Source organism: Drosophila navojoa, chromosome 4, assembly GCF_054131105.1.
Source record: "Drosophila navojoa isolate 15081-1374.11 chromosome 4, UAZ_NAV_1.0, whole genome shotgun sequence".
NCBI classification, from domain to species: Eukaryota; Metazoa; Arthropoda; class Insecta; order Diptera; family Drosophilidae; genus Drosophila; species Drosophila navojoa.
This window is the reverse complement of record NC_142892.1, coordinates 1586539-1611719: the sequence shown is the minus strand read 5'-3', so window position 1 is coordinate 1611719 and position 25181 is coordinate 1586539. Positions and strand designations below refer to the sequence as shown.

Below are 25181 nucleotides of genomic sequence, written 5' to 3'. Positions count from 1 at the left end.
CATATATTTTGCTGATGCAATTTCTGTGCATTTATCGCAATTTATGTACTACAAATTTTGACAAGTAAAAGTCTGGCCGGGTTGTGGAGCGCAGATCAGCGCAGCGAAGCCTTTTAAGGCAGCTTGCGACTAGTTTAGAGTTTAGTTTAGAGTTTAGTTTAGTTTAGTTTAGTTTTTTGCTGTCAGTTTCCGGTGACAAGCGTTAACTCGTTAACCGTTAACAGTTAACTCTGCCTTTTCAGTGTGACCAAGCGGCCGAACGAGCGCACCAAGTGCTGCCAAGTTTGCCAACGCGTCGCAGTCGCAAGGTCGTCTTTTGGCTTGGCAAACGAGTCACGCTTCACACAGTTTGGAATTGGGTCGAATCTGCAGGGGTAGCCGATTGGAAGTGGGTTACAAGATCTACGGCGTAGTCTACGGGCTACTGTTGGCTATTTATTAGTTTTGTTACTTTTTTTTTTTTTAATGATTATTATCAACCAGTTTCGATCACGTAAGAGAAACTGTCTGCGGCGTACTCCATTAGCATTTCTAATTGAAACTTTCCAGTTGAGTGACTTGATTAGCAATCTTTGGTCAATAAACGATTATCGATTATCGATGATGGATAGTCGAAGTTATGATTGGCTTAAGATTAGATGTAGCTTAATCTTAGCTTAACGCTCTCTTGGGCATCTCCATTATGGCTCTTCTAGCTGAATGTTTTGATTGGCTGTATTTAAGCAATTAGAAAATAATCGCTTATCGTCTACCGACTATCGACTAATTAGATACGCATATTATTTGAGCAGTTTCTCAGCTAAAGTCACTTATTGATTAATGGATAAGACGCAACATTCCGGTATACGATCTATTTCGGCGATGTGTTGATTAAATTTTTGGGTGTAAAGGAAAATTAAAGTATTGCCATTGAATGGCAGCTGCATGACAATTACCAAAAAACACAAAAAACTTACTTTCGTAGCCATGGACTCGGATTCGGAGCAGGGTTCGAACTGAAATTGAAAACTTGGACAGAAAAATTTGTGGGACGTGCCACGAATTTGGATCAAGAAGGACGGCAGACGCTGCCAAGCGTCGGTAGCTGCTGATGTGCAACGAGTAGCGGGTGGTGCGGTGGCTCGGCTACGCAATTGGTACGCCACAGTACCATCCATTCAGCTAGCTGGCCACGGCAAATGCAAATTTCGCGAATTGTATAAAAGTCGTCGAGTTTTTGGTAATGGCATGTCAGTTCATTTTCGTTAACCGACGGTGACAATCAATCCTAACCCCCAAGCCGCACAATGAATCCTTTGACGGTAAGCTAACAGCTGAGCCAATTGGCCACACAATTGGCTGGATACCAATTGGATTCAAATTGGATGCCGAATTGGATACTCAAGTGTTTGCATTCGCTTTGCAGGTTGTTGCAGTCCTTTCCACTCTGGCGCTCTCCGCTCAGGCGGACTTTGCTGCCCCACTGGCCGCTAGCCCATACTTTGCATCGCCAGCTCTGCGTTATGCCGCTCCCGCTGCTTACTCTGCACCGCTGGGCCTTGCTGCACCAGCTGCCTATTCGGCACCTCTTGGTCTAGCTCCTGCTGCCTACGGAGCTCCTCTGGCCTACTCCTCACCTCTGGTTGCCAAGACCTTTGCCGCTGCTCCAGTTGCCGCCCCTCTGGCTGCTGCACCATTGGCTGCCCGTTACGCTGCTCCAATTGCTGCCCCTCTGGCTGCTCGTTTCGCTGCTCCTCTGGCTGCTCCAGTTGCTGCTCCTCTTGCCGCTCCAGTCGCTGCTCCCGTTGCCGCCCCTCTGGCTGCTCCCGTTGCCGCTCCATTGGCCGCTCCCGTTGCTGCTCCCGTTGCCACAGAGATCGTCGATGCCCACCCACAGTACAAATTCGCCTACGATGTCCAGGATACGATTACCGGCGACTCCAAGACTCAGGAGGAGTCTCGTGATGGTGATGTCGTTCGTGGCTCCTACTCTCTGATTGAGGCTGACGGCTCGCGTCGCATTGTCACCTACTATGCCGATTCCATCAATGGTTTCAATGCCGTCGTCCAGAAGGATGTGCCCGTGGTGGCACCCGTTGCCCCCGTTGCTCCAGTTGTTGCCAAGCTGAAGACTTTCGCGGCGCCTGCGCCCGTTGTCGCGGCACCAGCTCCCCTGCTCGCCAAGACCCTGGCCGGACCCATCGTAGTCTAAAGGAAGCGAAGGACTTTAGAGGCGTCTCGTCTTGCTTGCGCCTTTGTGTAAATGGAGTGTATAACAGTTTGACAAAGGATTTTCATTTGTACATATTCGATTAATCATTGTCGTGCTAAACGAATAACTTTCATCGCAAAACCCAAAATTAAATAAATTACCTAAATAAATTTGTGATTCCAAAATTGAAATTATGCTTTTTATTACATTTACATATTTCCCATAGCTAACAGCTATTATCAGTTGCTCCAGCTTATTAAAAATAAAAAATACCAAAACTTATCGATTAGTCAAGCAGATCCTGCTCCAAGCTCACTTTAATGTATTTGCGCATCACTAACTGGAAGTGCAAGGAGCGCATCTCTAAGTCAACTTGTTGATTTAAATTTCCTTTACTCTTGTATCTTTCAGCGAGATTGGTGAAGAGTTTTGGAAACTGTCACCACACGAAAATGTGGCACGCATGCGCCTCAAGCTGGAGCCGCAGCTGTATCCCAATAAGCACGAGAACGCAGCCAATTTGCGGGACAATGCGACCAGTGCTTACGACACAAAGTAAGTGTGAGCCTTAGACCTGTTCACATTTGACTTCAACTCTTTCCCGTTTAGAGAAATATCCGAATTCGATTCCACTATCAAAAATGCTGTGGTGCGAGATTTTCTGGCCGATGACGAAAGCTCCCAGCTAGAGGAGGAGCTGCGGCAGTTAATTGACACGCAATCGCAGCAGGATACGGCACTGGAGAAGCTGGTCATGTCGCAGGATTGTGAGCTGATCACGCTTATGACCAAGGTCAAGGGTCGCATTGAAGTCAATCAGAGCGTGTTCACGTTTGTGGACATGAGTCCCCCACTGGAGGATGGCTCCAAGCATGATTTTAGGTACGCCTGAACTCCAAATGCTTCGTTATCTTACCTCGAGTTTAATTTTGATTGTTGCCCATCAGGTTTTCCATTAATAAAATACGTGAAGTTCATCTGCGCAAGTATAATCTGCGACGCAGCGCCTTGGAGATCTTTCTGATAGATCAGACAAGCTATTTTCTTAACTTTACAACTAAGGTAATCTTTAATGGATCTTTTTCACTTGAATCTTTACACACTTATCATTTTTGTTTTCTATTTAGACCCGTAACAAGGTGTTTACTAAGATTGTTGGTTTACCCTTGCCGAACATACTCTATGGCTCCGGACGTTCGCCGCCTGAGCTGCTGCGCGCATCTGGTCTCACTCAGCGTTGGGTCAATCGTGAAATATCCAATTTTGAATATCTAATGTACCTAAATACCATAGCTGGTAAGGCTTGAGTTAGATCTATCTGTCACTCCTGACTCAAATACTTTGCTTCCGTCCCTTAGGCCGCTCTTATAATGATCTTAGTCAATATCCCGTTTTCCCCTGGATTCTGGCTGACTACACCAGCGACGTATTGGATCTAACGGATCCACGCTCCTTTCGTGACTTGTCCAAGCCCATTGGATGTGTAAGTTCTTCATATATTAGCCACATATATGCATGAGATTGATTTTATTTTTAACTCTCGCTATAGATCAATCCCAAGAATGAGGCTGAGGTGCGCGGCAAATACGATTCGTTTGAAGATCCCTCTGGTGCCATACCGAAATTTCACTATGGCACACATTACTCCAACTCGGCGGGCGTGCTGCACTATCTGCTGCGCGTTGAGCCCTTCACCTCGTTGCACGTGGAGCTACAGAGCGGCCGCTTCGATGTGGCTGACCGACAATTTCACTCCATACCGCAGACATGGAAGCTATTAATGGACAATCCAAATGATGTCAAGGAGCTAATACCCGAGTTCTTTTACTTTCCAGAGTTTCTGAAGAATATGAACAAGTGAGTTCGTTTATACAACAATATTTTGATGCTATGCTAATCCATAATATGTAATCTACTCCAGATTCGACTTGGGACATTTACAAATTACGAAGGAAAAAGTCGACGATGTCATTTTGCCCGCTTGGGCTACCACGCCGGAGGAGTTTATTGCCATACATCGGCGTGCCTTGGAGTCGGAATATGTTAGCCAGCATTTGCATCACTGGATTGATCTGATCTTTGGTTACAAGCAGAAGGGCGCCAAAGCTGTGGAGGCCCTAAACGTCTTCTACTATTGCTCCTATGAGGGCGCCGTGGATCTGGACAAAATAACCAATCCCATTGAACGGGAAGCTGTGGAAGGCATGATAAACAACTTTGGACAAGTGCCGTCTCAGCTGCTGCGGGAGCCGCATCCGCGTCGACTCACTCAGGACGAGACGGCTGTGAAGTTGCTGCGCTCGGAGTTGAAGCGACCCGATCTTACACAGTTCCTGGACAAAGTGGTGCAGTACTACTGCGAGCTATCCACGCCCAAGGATCCCATTGTCTATCTAAGTCCGCCTCGCAGTCCGCCACGCTCCTTTCTGCAGCTCAGTCCCGATGTGCTGGTCAGCGTTTCGAAAGGTTGCATCCTGGGCTGCAACTCGTGGATGTCCTTTGACAAAGAGCAAGGATTTTTGCTGGAAATCGATGCAACTACGACAAATCTTAAGTGAGTTCATACTTCTCTAACCAACACTATCCGATTCTTAATGCCATTCTTCTCTTTGCAGAAATCGCAAGCGTATCTTTGGTCCCTTCCACCCCTCCCAGCCGCCCCATTCGCAGAACTTTGCGGTCAGCACAGATGGCAAATTGCTTTACGCCGGCGGCATATGGGACAATGCGCTGCGTGTCTATAGCTTAAACAAGGGCAAGACCTTGGCCTCTGTCACCCGCCATTTGGACATAATCACCTGCCTGGCTTTGGATAACTGCGGCTCGTATCTGGTCACCGGCTCACGCGACTGCACTTGCATTGTGTGGAGCATACAGGGCAATCAGCAGAGCGGCGCCCCGCCCAACAACATTCCAGTGCACGCCTTGACGGGACAATCCCATCTGCAGGCCATCACGCAGCTGAATACACAGAACAGCTACTCACCAAAGCCGCTCACTGTGCTCTATGGACATGACGATGCGGTGTCCAGTGTGGCCGTCTACACAGAGCTGGATCTCGTTGTCTCGGGCTCGCTGGTGGGTGCAACAGTTTATATAAGATTGACTCATTGAGCGACTGACTAACTGATAGATGGACTTTGTATAGATGACAATACTATGGACTGATCTTGTTACGGGCTTGCTAATGAGTGTCTGGTTGGCTGATCTCGAAGTATTCGTAAAAAAAAGATTTTCTTTCTCTCTATATATAACATTATCTGATTGAAGACCTGACTAGTTGACTTAGAGCCGAAACCGAACCAAGAAGATATCATCCTTCATCCATTCTTCTCATATGTATCTCTTGTTCTATTCACAGGATGGCACTGTTAATGTCTACACCCTGCAGGAGGGCCAATTTGTGCGCACTCTCAAGCCCATTGGCTGCACCGAGTCTTGTGTGCAAATCTCCTACGTAACTGTTTCATATCATGGTGAGTGATAAGAATGTATACCTGAGCCTCAACTTATGCAACGTTTTTCAAAGAAAACTGCCTTAAAGTGTGTTAGAGATTTTTGTATTGCTGAAGCCAGAGCTCATGAAGTGTGAACTCTGTGGTTTGTTTGACTCTGTGAGAGAGGGGCAGATAAGACTTGCTTCCGTTGTAAGCGGGGATAGCATTGAACTGTCCCCATTTTTATCAGTTTTGTGTGCGTTATAATGCATCGCCCGAGCCATTCACGTGTTGCCGCTCATTGCGTGATGTGTTCAATCTATCTCTGCTTCGCCCACTCTCTCTCTCTCTCTCTCTCTCTATCTCTGTCTCCCCCTCTCTCTCTCTCTCTCTCCCTTTGTGTGCTTTAAGCAAACAATTTCAAACAATTTAATCAACGCAGCTCACTTATCGCTGTCAAGTAAATTGCCACACACATATACATATATGTGTATGAATACATATATATGTACATATAATAATAAAGCCTCAAATATCACGTGACATTCTATCTGTGTGTGTGGCCATGTCTGCCTCTGCACTTATTCACTTCAATTCATTTCATTCCCATTTTTTTTACATTTTTCCATTCGTCACAGTTTCGATTCGCTGTCACTATCTTATCTTAATAGGTTCTAATAAAACTATAAAGGGCTTTAATGTCTTAGCCTGAACCAAGGTTAGGAACTGTCTGTAAAGCAAATAGTTATCAGCCATATCAATCATTATCAATCATGCATAATCGCAAGTAGTTAACAATTATTTGCGTATGAATTTGCCAGCAATAAAATATATAACAGACAAAAGAATGCATTTGCGATAGCATAACGTTTATATATAGACGAGATCAGCCTCAAAAGGTGACGTTAATCAATCTATATAAGACTGATTGAGCGGATTGAAATCGAATACGAAGTTGAAGACAATAGAATGCAATTCGATGTGTATGCCTGATTCCTGATAACGCCTGAAAGTGACGTCAATCAAGCCGCATACATCAAACTGATCGATTGGATTGATTATAGTTTTAAATTTAGCCTGAAAGATCTTTTATCTGTGCTTTAAGGTTTTGACATCAGTTTTGTATGTGCAAACGAAATATTATTATATATATATATTATTTCCCCATTTCCAAATCAACTTATTAGGATCCTTTGTAATACTCAGAATGCTATGTAGACCTCTTAGATGAAAGAAGAAACCTGCTTCATTAGAAGCTTCTTCAAACTCAATTTCCATATAGTAAGTCAATTTCTTCGCAATCACTTGCTGATTATCGACCCCATGCGCGTCAGAATTATAATGCTTGTATAATACTTGAGTATATATAAATATATATATGTACATATTTAGCTTATATGCATATGGACAGTACGTACCGGACCTGTCAGCTGCACTCTGGCCAGCAGGCAGGCCTCTTATCGAGGTGTCAGGGATCTATAATATAAAGCATCGATTACTATTTTGCAATATCCGGCAGCAAATTGAACCAGCAACGACAGGCGGCCATCAAATTTATATAAAACATGAATTTATACGGGAATTTGAGGGAAAGATAAGATTAAATATGAATTTCATTAAAATTTGAAAATCGCAGAAGGGGGCGCTATTGAAAATATGCGCCTATCTTGGTGCTATTTGGGCTACTTTGGCCTGTCATGTCAATCAATCATTCAATTCCTGTATATGGAATCCTAGCACTTTATGTTGAGCTACTCTCTCTGAAATTTCGATCGTTAAAATGCCAAACTGAAATTGAAGATAAGATTACATTTATGAGGATCGTTTAGTAGAGCGGTAAATGGAAAATTTAGTTTAGTCATTTAGTAAGTCGTTCAATTACTTCGATATAAATAATATTCCGATTGCGTTCTTTAAAAATTCATTAAAAACATGGGTTTAATTAATTGTCAAACTGGGTGCTCGTCGCCAGCTCCTTTGTAGCCCCCAATCGGCACTTATCAATGCGCGCTGAAATATGCGCATTCATGCACAAGCACTTGAGCATTGCTAATGAAATCAAATCAAAAGCGAATGAGTCCGCAATCACATCCAAGTCACACGACCCTACGATCCGCCTTCAAGTCCCAGCGCCCGTCTTCAATAAACTGGGGCCCCAATCAAGCACCCCCAGGCCACCGCCCGGGGCCGTCCCTTCGATCTTAGCTACACTGAATCTGTACACAGTAAATTGTCGCGTGTGTGCGACTAGGCGATACCATTGATATAATTGAGACTAATTCCTAACGCTAGATATTATTTGAATTCATGAATAGCTTAGAGGGACAATGGACAAGATTGGGTGGAAGAGAAACGAAACAGTTAATTTGAGGGAAGCAGGAAGTCCGATTGAAGAACGAGATGTTGGGTACAGATACCGATACAGATACAGATACAAATATAGATACAGATACAGATACAGATACAGATACAGATACAGATACAGATACAGATACAGATACCGATACAGATACAGATACAAATATAGATACAGATACAGATACAGATACAGATACAGATACAGATACAGATACAGATACAGACACAGAGACAGAGACAGAGACAGATACACAGATACAGATACTCAGATACAGATACAAAGATACAGATACATAAATACAAATATCCAGATACAGATACTTTACGTAACTGTTACATATGATTCATAATTCTATCATACCCGCTAAGAACTTTTAAGGGGTGCAGCGCATAACTGTATAAACACACACTCATTCATGATATTTTTCGTATTTTTTTTTTTTTTTTTTTTTTTTTTTTTTTTTTTTTTGTCGAGGCGCTACAAAATATTTATGATACTTAGTTTATAGTAAAACTCGGCGAGGGGCCCACAGAACTGTTTAAGTACATGTATACATATATATATTATATATATGGGCGTGTGTGTGTGTTAAGCCTAAAGAAAAAATTAAGACGTGGAATGGGAATTTTTCTGAATGAATCTAAATGTCGCAATTGGCGAGAAAGGCAAATCACTGGGAACTGGGCAAAGGCAGAGAGTGGGTGGTGGGGGAGGAAGGGGAGCTCCGCAGTGGCGTGGCTATGTCAAACTGGCTATGACACGGATTTTTCTAGTTGAATCGCAAATCTAGTTGAACTGAAACCACTCGGAAACGCACCATTCACAAAAAATTATAAAACCTTTAAACGATATTTAAGATATGCATACTTGAGACATACCTATGTATATGTTATATTGCTATGTGTATGTGTATGTATATCTAGTCCAGGGGGCACTGGCACTATGCTCTACCTTTCTGTCTCTCTCGCTCTTTCTTTCTGTCTCTGTCTGATAGTATATCTCCCTCTCTCATGCCGTCCACGTAGTTCTGCAGCATTTGAAACGAGTTTCAACTTGATTTGATTTCGTTTGAATCAATTTCATTGGCATTGCCCACTGATAAGACTCGAACTACGCATTGCTTTAATCATTGAGACTTCGCCTGCCTCGACTTTGCTTCTCTTTCGTTTGCTGTTGTTGTTATCTTGAGAAGCGTGTCATAATATTAAATTCCATCGCGCTGTCGCACGATGCGACGCGTCTTCGTCGCCTTCTTCAGGTTATCAACGAGCAAGTGGGCCGGACCCAACCAAGCAGCACCCGTTCGCTTCAACTTTTCAACTGCGTAGAACCCACTCGTGCTGCCCCACATATCGCAATCTCTCGGCTCTATCAGTCCTCTGTTCTATGCTCTCCTTGTGTCTGAAGTCGTTTATGCTTATGCGAAAATTAAGTCGTTTTTATGCTTCAATTGCGCTTCAATCTTCTTGCTTTGCTTTGTCATCTCTGAGACATGAGCAAAACAAACTAATTGTGGACTTATTGCTGTTTTCAATTTTTTTAAGTGTTTTCAGCATATGTTTCTTGCAGATTCGGAATATAGGCTTCCCTTAGGAGTCTTTAAGATAAGCTTGCTGAATACAGTTTCTTATTGGAGGTGGTTTGCTAGTTGGATTGTAATCTAATTGGGAATGTAATTCGTCTGTTACATTTACGATATTTATATGGGAAATTATTCAATAGATATTAGGGAACATTTGCATGTAGAACATGCTTTAAAGATTTCGATGCATACTCCTATAATCATCATTTAACTATATTCCGATTTCTCTGCATCCTTGCACGGCTCGCTCAGCCTTTTCGCTCAGTGTATCACCTAGCGATAAGCTTAGACCCCCGTAGATGCAGACTCTTCCAGTCCCTCTCTCTCTCTCTCTCTCTCTCCCTCGCCTTATCCCCTTTCCCCTATTCACCTCGCAAAGCCTTGTCAATTCGTCGCGCTAATTGCCATTTCATCGGACTCCCTCCGTTGATGCCCGCCTTATCAGACATACGTCAGCAAATAACCGTATTTTTCTTCATCTTCTTCTGCTTCTTGTTCTCTGATGATCTGCAGGTCACATTGCCTTCAGTGCTTTGGACGATACTTCGCACTCGGTGCACGTGTATAGCATCAATGGAGCCAGCCTGGGCTCCAAGTATGTGTCCGGGCGTGTCACAGGACTGGCCACTGCCTCGGACTATCTGGTGGTGGCCGACGATGCCGGCGACATAACCATGAGCCGCCTACACGGGTAAGTGGAGTGGGTTCCCCACAGATTGATTGACTCCCAATATAACTGAACTCTCAAACTGTTTGCAGGCTGAAGCCCGTCTTTGACATTCCGCTGCATGTGCCCATCCAGACGGTGGTCGTAACACCTGGCAATACGCATATCCTGGCGCCCCTACGTGACGGCCGCCTGGCCGTGGTGGCCGTGCAGCTGCCCCTAGCCGGCAACAAAAAGCATTCCGTGCTCAATGTCTAGGCGGCCTCAACTCTAAGCTTTCCATATCACAATAGTTCTTTAGATTCCCTTTTTTAACGCTTGACTTTTTGTGTCCCTTTGCCCATTTGTTTCTTATAGATGTATATTTATTTTTCGTGTCGTTACGTGCCAAAAAAACAAATTAAAATGGCCAAAAAAGCAGGCCAACAAATCGCATATTCTGTTAGTTGGACTCGCCTCAAATAATTCTTCATAGATCAAGTTAAAGTAAAGTATCTAACAGATACACGAATTCCATTAGCTCTAATGTAAGCACTCGTTCTTCATGAGGTTTGTCAGACGTTAGCATACCCCGCACTTATTCATATCAGTTGATCAGATATACATAGGTTGATGCAGAACAAATATCAGATACTTAGTTAGCATATATGGCATATCCCTGTATAGGCAGTTCTTTGTTGAAGGTGCTAGAATACCCCTCACTCATTCACCTCCCTCTGATAGAGGCGTAAGCTCATTTAAATGTATCTATGATTACCTATACCCTGTAATTGTGGCATTGGGCATAGTCTAGCATACCCAAGCACTTGCTCGCAACACTTTCCTATGCCCTCCGCGAGTTCCCTTGAAGTATCTCTCAGCCTATGTCTATGTGGTATAAATTGTATCTATCAGATACCCGTCGAATGCCATTAGCGCTAAGCGCAATTCCCTGTAAATCCAGCTTCTTCTAGGTGGCCCATCCATCTTTATTGTATCCACTGTCCGCTATCTATCATGCCCATCGCTCCCTTTCCCTCTCTCGCGCTCTTCCGCCCTCCCGCCCTGTTGCTTCGTATCTTTTGCGAGCAATTATTCACTTGTCTTTCGTGTCGGATCGCTTTGCAGCGCGGTACTTTGCGCGCGCCTTCCAATTAGCTTGACAAATTCGTATAAATCATTTATCATTAGGCTGACGTTTGTTGTGTTTCTTGCTTTTTATTTTCCTTATTTTATATATTTATATAAATTAGCACATCGTGCCGTCATTCAAGCGACAAAAACTGGTTGCCGGCAAGTGGACCGGTCCGTCTGTCCCTGCCCGATCTCTGTGCCTCTCTCTCACTCTATCTCTCTCTCTGTCTCTGTCTCTGTCATTGCCCCTCTCGCTGCCTGCTGCCATTTCCGTTTGCACTGAGTCACGCGCGACTTTCAAATCGGCATCAAAATCTGCCCGGCAACAGCGCGGCGCGAGGTGGCGTTCAGCTTTTTGGCCACGCTCGAAAACTGGGGCCAACTTTCGTTGCCAGCACGAAGCACACACACACAAAAAAAAAACAAACTGTATCTGTATCTGCAGCTGCATCAGCATCAGCATCAGTATCTGCATCTGCATCTCGAGTGAATGCATTTCCAATTGACAACAAGTATTATATATCCTAAAATTAGAGTCCGTCCACGAATTTAAAGTTTTCGCAACGAAATTCCATTCGCTTTTGTCTCGTTTTCTTGGATGCCAGCACCCTCCCCCGACCTACCCTAGGACAACCTTTTCCAATGACAAGTGACAATATATAGTAGACGATCGTTTGAATAGGGTTTTGTCTGTTTTTGTCTTTCGCATTGCTCAACTTGTTACAAGCGCACAATCAGCACGTTATATACATACATACATGTATGTGTATACTATATATATATATATACCGTAGAGATTATCACAGAAGCTGCTCCTAACTATGCGTAACTCTCGACTTGTAGTGCGATCTATACGCAACATAAGTCAACTATGCAATTATTTACTTAAACACTTATCATCTTATCCCTCAATACTTAGAACAGGGCTGTCGAGAGGACTTCCAACTAATGGTTTTGAATTATTTTCTGGAATATTAATTTGAAGGACTATGAGTCATACGAGTTCAACAAACTCCGAGTTCAGTTAGGCTTTCCGAAATTCACTTGATTTTCGAGTCTTTTCTGAGATTCCCGTTTCGAACCGATTCGTTAACCGCTTCGCAGCCCTGACTTACATATATACGTAAATGCGTTTGCTCGTTATTTGTTACTAAGTGAAAATTACAAAACACAAAGAGTTCTCCGACCTTCCTTAGCTGTAGTTACTGTAACACTGTATAGATTGTACCGAATAAACTGTGTCAATAAAATGTTGAAAACCAAACCAAAACCAATATAAGCAATGCTCAACTCCCACGTGTTCTTTTAATTATTTTTGTGTATTTATTCAAAAAACAAACACTTTAAATTCAATAATATAATATTTAAATATATAATGTAAAAAAAACCATAATTCAGTTCAATTAGCTTAATGTAAAACATAAAACATAATGTAAAGGGGCAACACTTCGTAAAGTTATGTAGGGCTTCCATGGGTGTGTGTATACTTATTTGTGTGTGTGTATGTATTATATAAAGACTGTTCTGTTAACCTCAGTGAATACTTTTCTCTTTCCTTTGTATGCTTGTATGTGTAAATGTATGCATGGATGGGTAAATGTATGAACGATGCGGGTTCAATAAATAAATTTTGTAGATATGAAATAAACGAATCTTTGCGTGAATTCATGACTTCGTTTATGCGTGAATAGGTAAATTCATATGCCTATAGTGCATTGGTGGATTGGTGTCTTCATTGGCTGGCTATACATATATAGACATATACATATATATAGCACATATATACATGTTTATTAAGTAACGGGCCAATTAATATCGTTAACTAGTGTCTTGCCTGATATAGTTAGGAACAAACATTGCTACTTACATATTAACGAAACTTGTTTACCTGAACAACTAAAAGCTAAAATTGAAGAAACAAGCAAATGCCTAATCAAACCTAATCAAATACCGTTAAAATTAATATTCGAGGTGGATGAAATAAAACAAAGAAATTATTGAAAACATTAAAGTCTAAGCCGGCATTAGATTCTAGAGTTAAACTTAAGCTTAAGCTTTCTTTTCCTTTTCATTTTTTTTTGTGTTTTTTTTTTTTTTTTTGAATTTTTTTAGTATTGGTTTTATCTTTTGCGCATCTTCAAAGGCATTTGATCTATCTAACTAACTAAAAATGTCCAATCGAATAGCCTTGGGTGGAATCTTTAGTCTTCCTTCTGCAATGAAAAGAAGCAGAGAATATATCGAGTTAGTATTGAAGATAAAATGCGGCTATGAAAAGTTATCGATAACACGAGTTATCGGCAGGAGAGGAGAATGAAGTATAATCGATATCTTTATAGATACTTACAAGTACGGGGTATACGAAGGTATCCGCTGAGTCTCGGCCCACAGCATTATGCGCTATGCACTTGTAGTTGCCCATATCCTCCCATTTAAGATCAGCGATCAGCAAATCTCCGGTGGGCAGGACCTTGAAGCGATGGCTCTGCACGATTTCCTTGTCCTCGTTGTTCCTCCAGGTGATCTTGGCGTGCGGGCGGGCGTGCACCTTGCAGGGCAACATGATGGTCGAGCCCATCAGATCCAGATGGGTTTTCTCGGTGTAGATGATGCGCGGCTTCTGCGGGCCCTGGTACTGCTTCTCGGGCACGATCAGGCTACCCAGCTCCTGGTCAGCGTGCGAGGGATGCACCACGGTGCTGGCATAGATGGTCTTGGAGCCAGTGCGTCCGATGCACGTGTAGATTCTCGGCTCGCTCAGCATGTGATCGACAATGTGCACGGAGCGCACACGAACGATCGCCGTGGGCGCATCCTCCGTGATCGAGTTCGTTTCCAGATTATCAATCTGAGAAGAGAGAGCAGAGTTGAGCTAGGGGATTCGAGGGACGGGTAATGGGCTGGCTGGACTTACCTCTGAGAGTGGCATGTGACCGACAATCCACTGGATGCTGGGCACCTGGGAGCCCATCATCTCGCAGACGATCTCGAGGGTGGCGCCGGGCGCCTGTTGCATCTTGTTTGGTGGAGTTTTGGTGAACTTCAGCCAGTCGTCCTCGAAGGCGCGGTTGCGGTGCTTCGACTGGGACTGCGGCACCTCCTCCGTCTCAATGGAGTTGTCCACATCGTTGCTGTCGTCCACAATGTCCACGGCGCGACTCTGGGCGCCCGAGAGGCTGCCAAACAGCAGCAGCGCTATAGCGCACAGATTTAAATTCATTTTCTGCAATGAGTCGAGAGGCGGAAGGGGCGTGGCTTAGTGATAGAAAGGTTCAAAGTTCAATATCATTCCACTTATAATATAGGTTAATAAACCCACAATCATCATCGGAGCATCGCTGCAGTTATCAGCTAGAATGTGCCAAGTCCGTTATGCCAGGCTAAATCCGAGGCTATAAATCACAATGTCGACTGATACCAAGCGGACGGCCGTACGGATCGATCGGCGGATGGACGGATGGATGATAAGAATCGAAGCGTGAACCGTGAATCGTGACTTGAGGAATCACGCAACGAGCCACGGCTGCAGTGGCAGGCGTTTGCAAATTGTCTTGCAATATTATCAACGTAGCTAAATATCAGCTATCTATATAGTATATCTATATTTCTAGAAATTTCATTTTTTAAATTGCATAATTGCATTGTGAGAATTTTAAATATTTCCTGCTCAACAAATTTCACAATTTTACTTAATAATTTACGGCCAAAAGCTGCTTGAATTGACATGTGACTTAAATTTGTTTCACATTTCGCTTTTCTTGCAGTCCAAAATGCTAAACTCAAGCTAAATTTATTTAAAATTATTTTACTCTAAATCTGTCTCTTTCCCACTAACAGCAAAGCTTGTGGCGCAGCTGGCTTAGTGGAAGGATGCGCGCTTGGTAAGCGTTAGGACCCGGGTTCGAGCCTGCCAGCAATCCATTTTTTAAATCTTTATTTTACAAAACTTTTTTTTTTCTTTATATTTTTTTAATTTAAAGAAGTAAAAAAAAAAAAAATTATTTGGAAGACTAAAAAAATAAAATAAAAAATAATAAAAATATTAAATATTTTTTCTTAAAACACGTGATTCATTTTCGAAAAACATCTCAATTCGTTCACTCCAGCAGATGTATACCTTAACCAACTTATCCAAATCCAATGAAAAATTTGTTTCTCACTTCAAGGTAAAGAGATCCTAGCGAGAAGCGCGACCAACCCCTAGTTAATGAAGATCTTCCCAGCCGTCGACTAAGCATTTTACAATTTCACAATATCACGCGGTCTGGGGACACCGAAATAGAACAAACGATGATAAATTGTGGACAAAGAACTCACGTAGGCAGCAACACTCAACACTTAAGTAGATCAAAAAATAAACCAAAAAAAAAAAAAAAAAAAATTGAGAAATCGAAAAAAATGGAAAAAAAAACCTAGACAGAAGAATTGAAAATCGAAATCACATTGTTTGGGGCTGTGACGTCAGCTCCTTGATGAACGCGCCCACGCGCCATGGATCAAAGGCCGAGCATAATTAGCCAGACCGACCGATCCTATACTATAATGCCATATACCATATACCCTCACCGTATATTCGACAAGGGCGTGACCACTTAAGTTATTCAATTCGGTATGCATAGCATTATAGTCTGGCACTCTATATAGAGTGTGTCGTCTGGCGATTCGCTGGCAAATGTTGCATCAGATTTTCGACTCGCTTTGCCCTTCGGCGTGGATGGGGTTTTTTGCTGATTCGCTGAATGGCTGAATATGTGATTTATTTTTCTTCGAATTTTGTTCGTTCGTGCTTGTCTATTTTAACTTGGTATTTCGTCGAATCGCTAATCGGTAAATATGCGAGGATTTGTGAAGTGTTTGGCTCACCTTTTGATTTGATTTCTTTTTTCTCTTCCGGTAAAAAATGTTTGCGGTTTTCTCCCTAAGTGGGCGGCGTTTAGAAGCGTTTGGCGTTCGCGTCTTTTGATTGAAGGCGCGAGCTGCTCGAATCTCACAACTTTTTGTTATGTTATGAAGGAGTTTATCAGCTCTAAGTTGTGCTGGCTGCGGAATTGGGCCTTTTGATTGAAATTCAGCAGCAATTGAGTTAACAATGACATAGAGTCGGCGCGGTGTGCCGTTTTGGTAGCTGTGCAGCTTAGCTTTGGTGAAATTTTGATTGTTTTTCTTTATTTTGCAACGCAAAAGCGCCTGCGACGAGCTGCTTCTATTTTGTTCCTTTTCCTGTTCCGGTTCCGGAGCGTAGTGCAAAATAGTGTGCGTATTTGACTTCGATCTTCAACCGTAGCGTATGTCCAGCTCAAAGCTTGGGCACATTCGTCTCAGTGTTGAAGAGTGTTAAGGTTGTGGAACGAGGGGGCGGGGCTTCAGCACGATTCCTTGGTAACTGTTACAAATTGTTGTTTCTTGACGCGGCACTCTTTATAAGACGCACGGTTCATCGACATTACAAGTCAAGGTAGGCTTTTGATTTACTTTTTCTTTTTGTTGCTTTTTCTGTTCGAGCGGTCAGAAAGCGGTCAACGTTGCAGCGAGTAGAGCGAGGCGCACACTTAAGTTGTGTTCAACAGCTGAAAACTGTCACAGAACTGATTCCGCTACGCAGCCGACTTCATTTTATATGCGCCAGAGCCGAACAGAGCAGAGCAGAGCAGAGCCGAGCAGAGCAGAGCGCCGCCATTGACACGCACTGCTCTCTTTCTTCAACTCGCTCTCGTGCTCTCGCTCTCTCTCACACACTTACACACCGATCGCCGGCGGACGCTGCTGTGCCCTTCGTATTGCTGTCTGCACTTCGTTTCTGTTAGTTCGGGCCAAACTCACTTCGTTGGCAGCAATAACTCACACACACACACACATCCAAACAAGATGAGCAGCGCGTTCACAGTGATCGGAGCCGGAACGAAACGAAAGAACAGTTCATTTATCATTTGATCTCTTGGCTATTTGAATGCAGTTTGAGCCGCTCCGGCCGGCAATTGCGGCGGCGCGCAAACTTTCCATAGACTAAGCTCGGACTGCAATGGAAGTGGCTTCCAGCGGGTAGAGGTACAGTTCTACATGGGAATGACCCGTCGCACTTTCAATTCCTAGCCAATAGTTGCTTTACCCTTGACTCAATGCGCCTCAGCTGCGACGGGGGCGGGGTTGGGGACCCGAATGAAACCAGTTGACAACGACAAGAATTTAAATGTGAACAGTGCACTGAGAGAAATATATGCTCACTTCTAACTGGGTTTATATATTCATATGTACATACAAATAATACAAAATTCAATTAATTTACTAAGGAAATATGTATATTTGCTTTGATTTCCAATGAATATTATTTTCTGCTTTTTCTGGCCGTGTAGCAATTCTCGTGCTGCTTCTTTCCACCACATTCGTACGTGCCTGGCGGCATGGCTTTTAAACGCCGCAGTCCAGGCGAGCGACAGCTCAACGCTGCAAGGTTCCATTCGTCGCGACTCGCGACCCAACACGCCACGCCCCCTCGCTGCAGCGACCCGCTGCTGCCGCTGCTGCTCTGCTGCTGCTGCTCAGCACAGTTGATTCATTGCAATCAAGTGAGTGCCAGTTTGTCTGCTGCGTTCGCTCGGTTGAGGGCAGAAAACCACAAATGTAAGCGGGGGCCAGCGAGTGGGAGGGGGACAGCAAAACTTGTTGCCAGAGTGAAGGAAGCAGGCAGATAGACTGAGCGCGTGCGAGAGCGAGAGGAGAGCACAGTGGGACGGGGAGCAGTCACAATGGCAGACAGACTGGCAGCAATTCAACAGATCGCGTGTTCGCTTTCCGCTGTGCCGCTGTGTCGCTAGTTACGTGTGGTTCAGAGTGGGTCTGGTGGATCTGTTGAATCTAGTGGGACGGTGGGGCGGTTGTTGCGGCTGCTGCGGCTGCTGTGCCTGTGCCGGTGCCGGTGCCTGTGCCTGTGCCTGTTGCTGGGCGGCAGCCAGAACTGGTGCCCGGGGCTCGTATTCTCGCCGCACTAACTAGCTAGCTCTGACTAGTTTTATTCATTTGTCGGCAAAGTCAACCAGCAATATACAATATATGTACATATATATACGCTAATTATATATATGTACAGATATACATATATATTCATTGCACCATCTTGCCCCAGTCGCTCTGCTCGACTCCCACATTTGGCAGCTGCCAATTGCCAAGCGAAACTCAATTGAAATCAAGCAAATTGCTGCAGCTGTGGCGAATTGATCTCGTGCCCTTCTGGTGACAGGCGGCAAAGGCGACCAACAACGTAACGAGTAGCTAACGTAACAAATTTGACGTAACGGCATTAGATCGATTACTAGATCAAACACCACTGCCTTATTGATTCAATTACTGCTGTTGCAGCCGAACGAGATTCGAGCAGATCTGATGACGTTCCAGGAAAAGCGCACGCACTCGAAATACGGATGCAAACTGTACGCGCTTCTCTCCATGGTATAACAGTTATGCGTGCACATAGTATAACAGCTGCGCTCATTCCAAATTGTTTGCTTCAGGAAATTTCGTGTTCATTTTAGATCGGTCGTTGCTACAATCGGTATAACAGTTGTACAAAACATATCAAAATGATTCATGCCTATGACTCATGCTTAATTTGGTTTAAGAAGGACTTTTAGATGGATATTCTTAGCTTCCAGATGATTTGCATATGAAAAGGGATTTTATAACTCTTGAAGAGTATTTCCTATGTAAGAGAAATTTATCGTCTATGCTTCATTGTATGACAATGAATTAATTATGGGAATTTCCAAGAAATAAATACAAAATATATCGAGCAGTGTAGCCAAAGCAGTTCGCGTTAAATGAGCACAATGAATGGGAAATACATATACATATGTATATGTATACTCATAGGCCTTGGCACCGCTTGGTACCGATCGGCAATCGATCGAACGCGACAAACCATCAATTTATTACTCTCCAAAAAAGATGAAAGAAAAAGATACAATTTCCTAGAAATAAGAAAGGTCGAAAACTGGGCGAATCATACGATCGTACGATCGTACGATCGCCTAATTGTTTCATCGTCCGATCGTCTGATCGTAGCATTTCGCCATTATTTTGTTGGCCCCAATTATTGCATCATGGCATATGCAGCGAATGCTGGTAGAAAGATGCACACTCGACTAACAGAAAAGATACAACAAAAATACACATAGCTTAAAAGAGACAAAACATACAAAAATACGAACAAAAAAAAAAATGGTTAAAAGAGCTCGCTTTGCCGTCTACGTTTGCACTTTTCTGCTAATTAACGGGCAACAGCCACCGGAACTGGGCTGAGACTCATTCGACTCATTCAAAGTCAGCAAACAGACGGACGGACAGACAGAGACAGGGACAGACAGATAGAGAGATATGCAGTTCGGGGAAAAGATAGTGCAACATGCAACTGCCAAGACAAGTCAAACACACACAGGCACACACACACACGCACACAAACGTATATTGTGCAGGCATGTGAATTGCAGGTTAGTTCAATCGTCTACACACATACAGAAACATATATACATACATACATATGCATACATATCTACACCTGGCTGGCGACGTGAGAAAATTCATGTGCATGCCACAAATTCTGTGCCGTCGTTGCCAATGTAGCATTTTTTTCTCTACTTCTTCTTTTTTTCTGTCTGATAAAGTCCAAAAAAATGCGCTTGGCAACAGCCTCGCGCGACCTCGACCCCAGGCTGTGGCTGTATTTGAATAAACGTTACTTTTTGCCTTGAGGGATATTTTACAAACTGATAGAAATTTCCCTTTCAAGTGCGTATAATAGTTATGCATATAAAAGATATTCATTTGCGGCAGCGTATGTAGGTATAACACAATTACATAGCCGCGCATGCTCACCGTACTCATGGGTGTCAATGTGTGTCTGTGTATTGGTGTATAAAAGCAGTTGTAATGGAAAATTTATGAAACCACTTTTATTCCTCATAATTTTGTTTTTTTTTTTTGGATATGGAAAATTTTTTCTCGAACTGAATTACAATTAACGATAATTGTTGCGATTGCGAGTGCCATTGGCATTAACTAAAAAAATAAATATACATATATATGTATGTATGTGTACCTAGAAAACGCGAGCACTTCCTCAATAGCACACATATGCATAAAACTGTGTAATTTATCAATTAACCTATGGAGTGTGCTATGCCCACTGCGCGTTTGTATGTGCTTAGCGCGTATGCCAGTATGTGTGTGTGTGTGTGTGTGTGTTCGTTCTGCTTCCCTTGCATTCTTTGCGCGCATAAATTGAACTCTATGTAAGTGTGTGTTTGTGTGTGTGCGCGCCCTGTCTTTGGTTACCTTTTGTTGAATTGTGCAACCGAGCTGTGAGCACTCATCACCATCAGCAACACCAACACCAACACCAATACCAAAGTGGTGCCGACCGACCACCACCGAAGCAGCCGATTCCGAGTGGCTTCGACTCTCGCCCAATTCACTTCGACGATTGCATCAGCCATTTCCACGCCGCACACGGAGTCGCCCGGCAGCGCTGCGCCGTTGCGCTTCGTGTTGAGCGCGCTTGAACGGTAAAGCCGAGCATAACCCATAAGCCCTTGCCCTTGTCTCGCTCGCTCACATGCTGCGTGCAGTGCGTGCTAAGCTGTTGCGCTGAGTCATAGTGCTTGGCAGGTGGCATTAACCAAAAGACAGGCAAGATTAGGTTTAATACACAAAAAATAAAGCCTCAAGTCTTACGCTTTCCAGCTGCATTAGTAAATGAGGGTGTACGTCAGAGCTGCCAACTGGCATATTTTAATCAGCTCTAATTTTAATGATTTATAGGACTTAGATTTCGTCGGTTGACTTAAATTCGCCTGATTCGAATTCATTCTAGCAAGCTGTCGAAATATGTATATAGTTTCACATTTGTGTTTTATTTTTTGAAAAGAAAAACAATCAAATCATTTCCACTTATAGATGCGATGACGTCTGTAGATGTTTTCAACTTTCCGCTATTATCAACGCACACTTCAATAGAGCTTAAAAAACAATTATGTATGAATGTTTATTCAGAAAATAATAAAAAAGGGGGCTCGTTGCCTCACACATGTACACACACACACACACACACACACAGAGACATCGAGGACAGGGCCAAGCGCCGCAAATGCCCGACAATTAACAATTTCTCCTAATTGACATCATTTATCAGTTCACACACATGCAAACATATTCACATACATACATGCACACTTATACAATTCTATACTTTTTGTTTTGTAGCATAATTGACTGCATGGGTGTGCGTGTATCACGTCATATGAAATTCGTCGCACCCGCGCCCACACCCTTCGGTCAATTGAGTAGGGGGCTCGTCTGGCCCAGTGTAAACAGCGACTACGACGCACATTCGGCTACACACTCGTACGCACACACACACACACACACACGGACAGAGTGTATGCTCTCAAGAGCGACAAATTCGCTCCAGCATTGCTGTCCGCTCTTTCTCTTCTTTCATACTCTTGCTATGCCTCTCTTTCGCTCTTGATCGCTGGCAAATGCAAATGCGACAAATGCAAAAAATTGATTGCCAAAGCGAATGCCGTTGATTGGCCCCCCGCTCTCTTGCTTGCTCTTCGATTGCCTACCCCACCCAATAGCTCTGACGCATTTCGCCCGTTCGTCCAGCTTCGCCGTCACCTCCATTCGTACAGTGCTCCGCTTTGATCATTCCATATGTGCATATTTCATTGCGCTTTTTGCCTTCAACTTAAAGTTTTTCTTATTTTTTTTTTGCTTAGGCTGTTTTTATATTATTAAATGAATTGCAATTTATTACAAAGCGATCTGATTATTAATTGGTTTTGAATTGATTGCGACCGGCGGGCGACTCGCTACTGCAAACGCAGCGGCGACTGCGACGGTAACGGCGACGCCGACGATGACTGCGACTGCGACTGCGTGACCAGCGCAACGTTCAGTGTGGCGAATTCTGCGTGCATGTCTCTGGCCGCACGTAGACCCCGCTCCAACTGGACTGACTCATCAAATGTAAAGCTCCAATTAGCAGCATTTTAAATTTTATATCATCTTAAAAGTCGAGCTTAAAACGAATTTTAAGTCAACTTTAAATGTCAGAGTATCGAATTGATTATTTCTTTCTTTTTTAAAAGAATTGTAGTCCAAATAAGAGATTTGACAAAAAAAAATAATAAAATAAAAAAAATCTTGATCCAGCTTCAAAGATTCCCAGTTAAAAAGTTTATTTTTGCAAAATCTCAGATTTGTTCCATTTTTATTTACTGCTCGATGGGAATGGTTTTTGTTTATGCTGCGGATACATTAAAGCATACTTCCGGCGAATCAATTTCACTTGAGAACCCAAAAGGCATGCAAGATTTCTTACTAATGCGATCTCCAAGCAGAACCCAATGTAAACACAAAATCATATCAGAATGTTCGAGCATCAGATTCTCAGCAGACATGCCGGCGGCTGTCCCTGCAATACGTTATATGTTATACGTATGCAGCGAACCGGCTTGCATCTTTTGATTGGATTTAATCTATATCTGCGATTCTTAAACATACATATGTTTTATGCAGTCACATTTAGACTTAGCGGAGCCGTTATCAACACCAATCTCTAAATATTCCAATTGGAATTTAAACATAGTTCAACTGTTATCTGCGGCGGATCCAAATAAGCTCCGATAAGCTTCTTACGGAAAAATTTCTATAGATTTTGCATTATATTCTAATGTAGCGTAAAATGAAGAAATCACGATCATTGATCATCTCTCTGCTGAGTGAAACAATATTAAGCCAATGCGAACCAACATCAACCCCTTCTAATTGAATCTAATGTACGAGTATGTATCTAAAATACATATACATATTTAAAGCATTTAAAGATTGGGTATATTGAGCAGAGGCCAAACTAACCTCAAAACATAAACTAACATTTTACTGCTGCATTTAACCATTATTTTGAAGTCACAGTTGAGCTTTAAGGACAAGTGAAAAAAATTTGAATATTAAAACAAAAATTCATATTAAATCAGAAAGTACAACAGATATGACAAATAATATATCAAAAATATTTAACAAATATATGAGAGCTTAAAAGCAAGCGTATGCAAGGCCCATATAGGATGACTCTTATACCACAACGTACTTATACGTATACTCTTATACTGAAAGCAACTTGTCACTGAGCTCACTTTCAAATTTAAACTCAACTTATTAAGAATATAAGAATTAACAGATATCAATGCCAGTATACCCCATTTGGACTACTATACAGCGCATAGGAAATGTGTTAATTGATGCATATTTTGCTGATAGGCTGTTAAGTGCGAAATCAGAGTTACAGTGGGCCAGGCAGGTGATACCGGTGACACAGGTGTCAGGTGCCCAACGTGACTCAAAACAAATCAATTTGAAATTGATAAGGAAAAAAAATACTCAAGACCATAAATAAATATGATTAATTAAGGCAATTTTGGTGAGTGTGATAATAGGCCTACCTGCATTTCGTTGTAATTGGCAGTGAGTCTCCTAAATTTCAAACACTTGACTTTACTCGCTCACTTTTCACTTTTCCGCAAATTGTTTAAATGTTCCTTTAAAACTCTTTTCTTAATTTTTGTTCTCTTCGTTTGCGTTTTATATATGTTGGTGTTGTCTTTTTTTTTCAGATTTTATTTTTTTGTTTTTCTTTTTTATTTGGTTCTGGCTCGCTCGGCGATTGGAGATGTGACTCGATGGCTAGTGATGTGATATACTGTGCGGCGAAAGGTTGAGCATCGATGCTTTTATATAGCCGAAATCAACAAGTGCCGTTCGTCACACACAGCGACAGCAGATTGGCTACCATTTGTTATATTAACAGTTATAGTCGCCTGTCGCCTTCGCCTTCGCCTGCAGCATTCGTTGCTCTGTATGCGTTCGTGTGTGTTCGTGTGTGTGTATGTGCGTGCTTGAATTTCAATTTGAATTTGAGTTTCAGTTTGTATTGGCTATTGTATGTGTATGTATTTGCTTGCTAGCAGCTGCCTGCCTGCGTGAGTGTGTGTGTGGCTTTGTGGGCGTTTGCTTTTGCTGCTGCTGCTGCTATTCCTTCTATTGAAAAATCGAATGCAAATTTATTTGAATTATCATTTCTTTACACATTATTATTCGCATTCATTTGATTTGTTAGCTAACCTTAATACATCCATAATTTAAGTACAGTTGACACAACAGACACGCTGTTAGTTATATGTAGATCGCTTCACGTACTTAATTAACTCTATGTTGACCTATCCCTCCCTCTCTCCGTCTACATATCCTCACTTAACATTGTGCAACTTTCCAGCTGGAGCTCGCTGCTTTTTCCAGTCATCTTAGCTGCCGCAATCTGGTTGAGGCAGTTGCGATTGACGAAGCCTCGCTTCCTTCTCTCTCTCTCGCTCTCTCTCTCGCCCTCTCCCCTCTGCTCTTTGTGAGGATTTTAGAGCTTGGCGATTTGATTGGCCAGGAGTTAGACAGACGCACAGACGTCACCTGGCAGACCGGATCTACAATATTTGCATATGTATTTATGTATTTACATATGTATGTGTATGTGTATGTGCGTGTGCTGGTCGCAGCTGTGCTTTAATTGATTCTATGTGCTATAAATTGAAATGCACTCGACGAAACCGTTAAATTCAAATCGAGTTGCACTTTAAGCTGGTCCGTCGATTAGGGAGCAGAGTGGGGATTTGGTGGGGGTTGGCCAGAGGTAGGGGTTGGGTGTTGCTCGGTAGGCGACTTCTGACTGCTGGAACACAATAATTGCGACTTCTTCGTCTTCTTCTTCTCCGACTTTGGCAATCATC

The 25181-nt window shown here is 42.9% G+C and overlaps 4 protein-coding genes and 1 long non-coding RNA gene across 6 annotated transcripts in view; 2 read left to right on the top strand and 3 right to left on the bottom strand.

Annotated features, from left to right (window-relative positions):
- LOC108650958 (neurobeachin-like protein 1) overlaps window positions 1–11757 on the top strand; it is a 33487-nt gene extending 21730 nt beyond the window's left edge. For both annotated transcript variants that reach the window (XM_089259146.1, XM_089259145.1), the window contains 11 exons: window positions 2603–2746; window positions 2801–3073; window positions 3139–3253; window positions 3319–3487; window positions 3550–3674; window positions 3741–4048; window positions 4113–4745; window positions 4807–5269; window positions 5553–5667; window positions 10083–10260; window positions 10329–11757. In XM_089259146.1, the coding sequence (XP_089115272.1) occupies window positions 2603–2746; window positions 2801–3073; window positions 3139–3253; window positions 3319–3487; window positions 3550–3674; window positions 3741–4048; window positions 4113–4745; window positions 4807–5269; window positions 5553–5667; window positions 10083–10260; window positions 10329–10494 (2689 nt within the window). In that variant the 3' untranslated portion in view covers window positions 10495–11757. The remainder of the gene's footprint in view (window positions 1–2602; window positions 2747–2800; window positions 3074–3138; window positions 3254–3318; window positions 3488–3549; window positions 3675–3740; window positions 4049–4112; window positions 4746–4806; window positions 5270–5552; window positions 5668–10082; window positions 10261–10328) is intronic.
- Cpr64Ad (Cuticular protein 64Ad) lies at window positions 731–2382 on the top strand. The gene is made up of 2 exons (XM_018100299.3): window positions 731–1301; window positions 1406–2382. The coding sequence occupies exons 1-2, from the start codon at window positions 1287–1289 to the stop codon at window positions 2189–2191; spliced, it is 801 nt and encodes a 266-aa protein (XP_017955788.1). The 5' UTR covers window positions 731–1286; the 3' UTR covers window positions 2192–2382.
- An 892-nt stretch (window positions 11758–12649) lies between the features above and the next one.
- Window positions 12650–24120, bottom strand: ImpL2 (Ecdysone-inducible gene L2). Its single transcript, XM_089259141.1, has 4 exons — window positions 23847–24120; window positions 14264–14572; window positions 13697–14197; window positions 12650–13562 (listed from the first exon to the last, which is right to left on the bottom strand). Exons 1-4 carry the CDS (start codon window positions 23850–23852, stop codon window positions 13551–13553), a joined length of 828 nt encoding a protein of 275 aa, XP_089115267.1. The 5' UTR covers window positions 23853–24120; the 3' UTR covers window positions 12650–13550.
- Window positions 16214–16445, bottom strand: LOC149091310 (uncharacterized). Its single transcript, XM_089259144.1, has one exon. The coding sequence runs from the start codon at window positions 16443–16445 to the stop codon at window positions 16350–16352; it is 96 nt and encodes a 31-aa protein (XP_089115270.1). The 3' UTR covers window positions 16214–16349.
- LOC149091309 (uncharacterized) lies at window positions 19390–22214 on the bottom strand. The gene is made up of 2 exons (XR_016196656.1): window positions 21073–22214; window positions 19390–20998 (listed from the first exon to the last, which is right to left on the bottom strand). It is a non-coding gene; the product is annotated as an uncharacterized LOC149091309 (long non-coding RNA).
- Window positions 24121–25181: the final 1061 nt, after the last annotated feature.

Bases quoted from the DNA above. Each gene is read 5' to 3' on its own strand.
- LOC149091310 (XM_089259144.1), bottom strand. From the start codon at position 16,445: ATGTCATTGTTAACTCAATTGCTGCTGAATTTCAATCAAAAGGCCCAA.
- ImpL2 (XM_089259141.1), bottom strand. The intron at 14,198-14,263 runs GTAAGTCCAGCC...CTCTCTTCTCAG, and splicing joins GTCACATGCCACTCTCAGAG to ATTGATAATCTGGAAACGAA.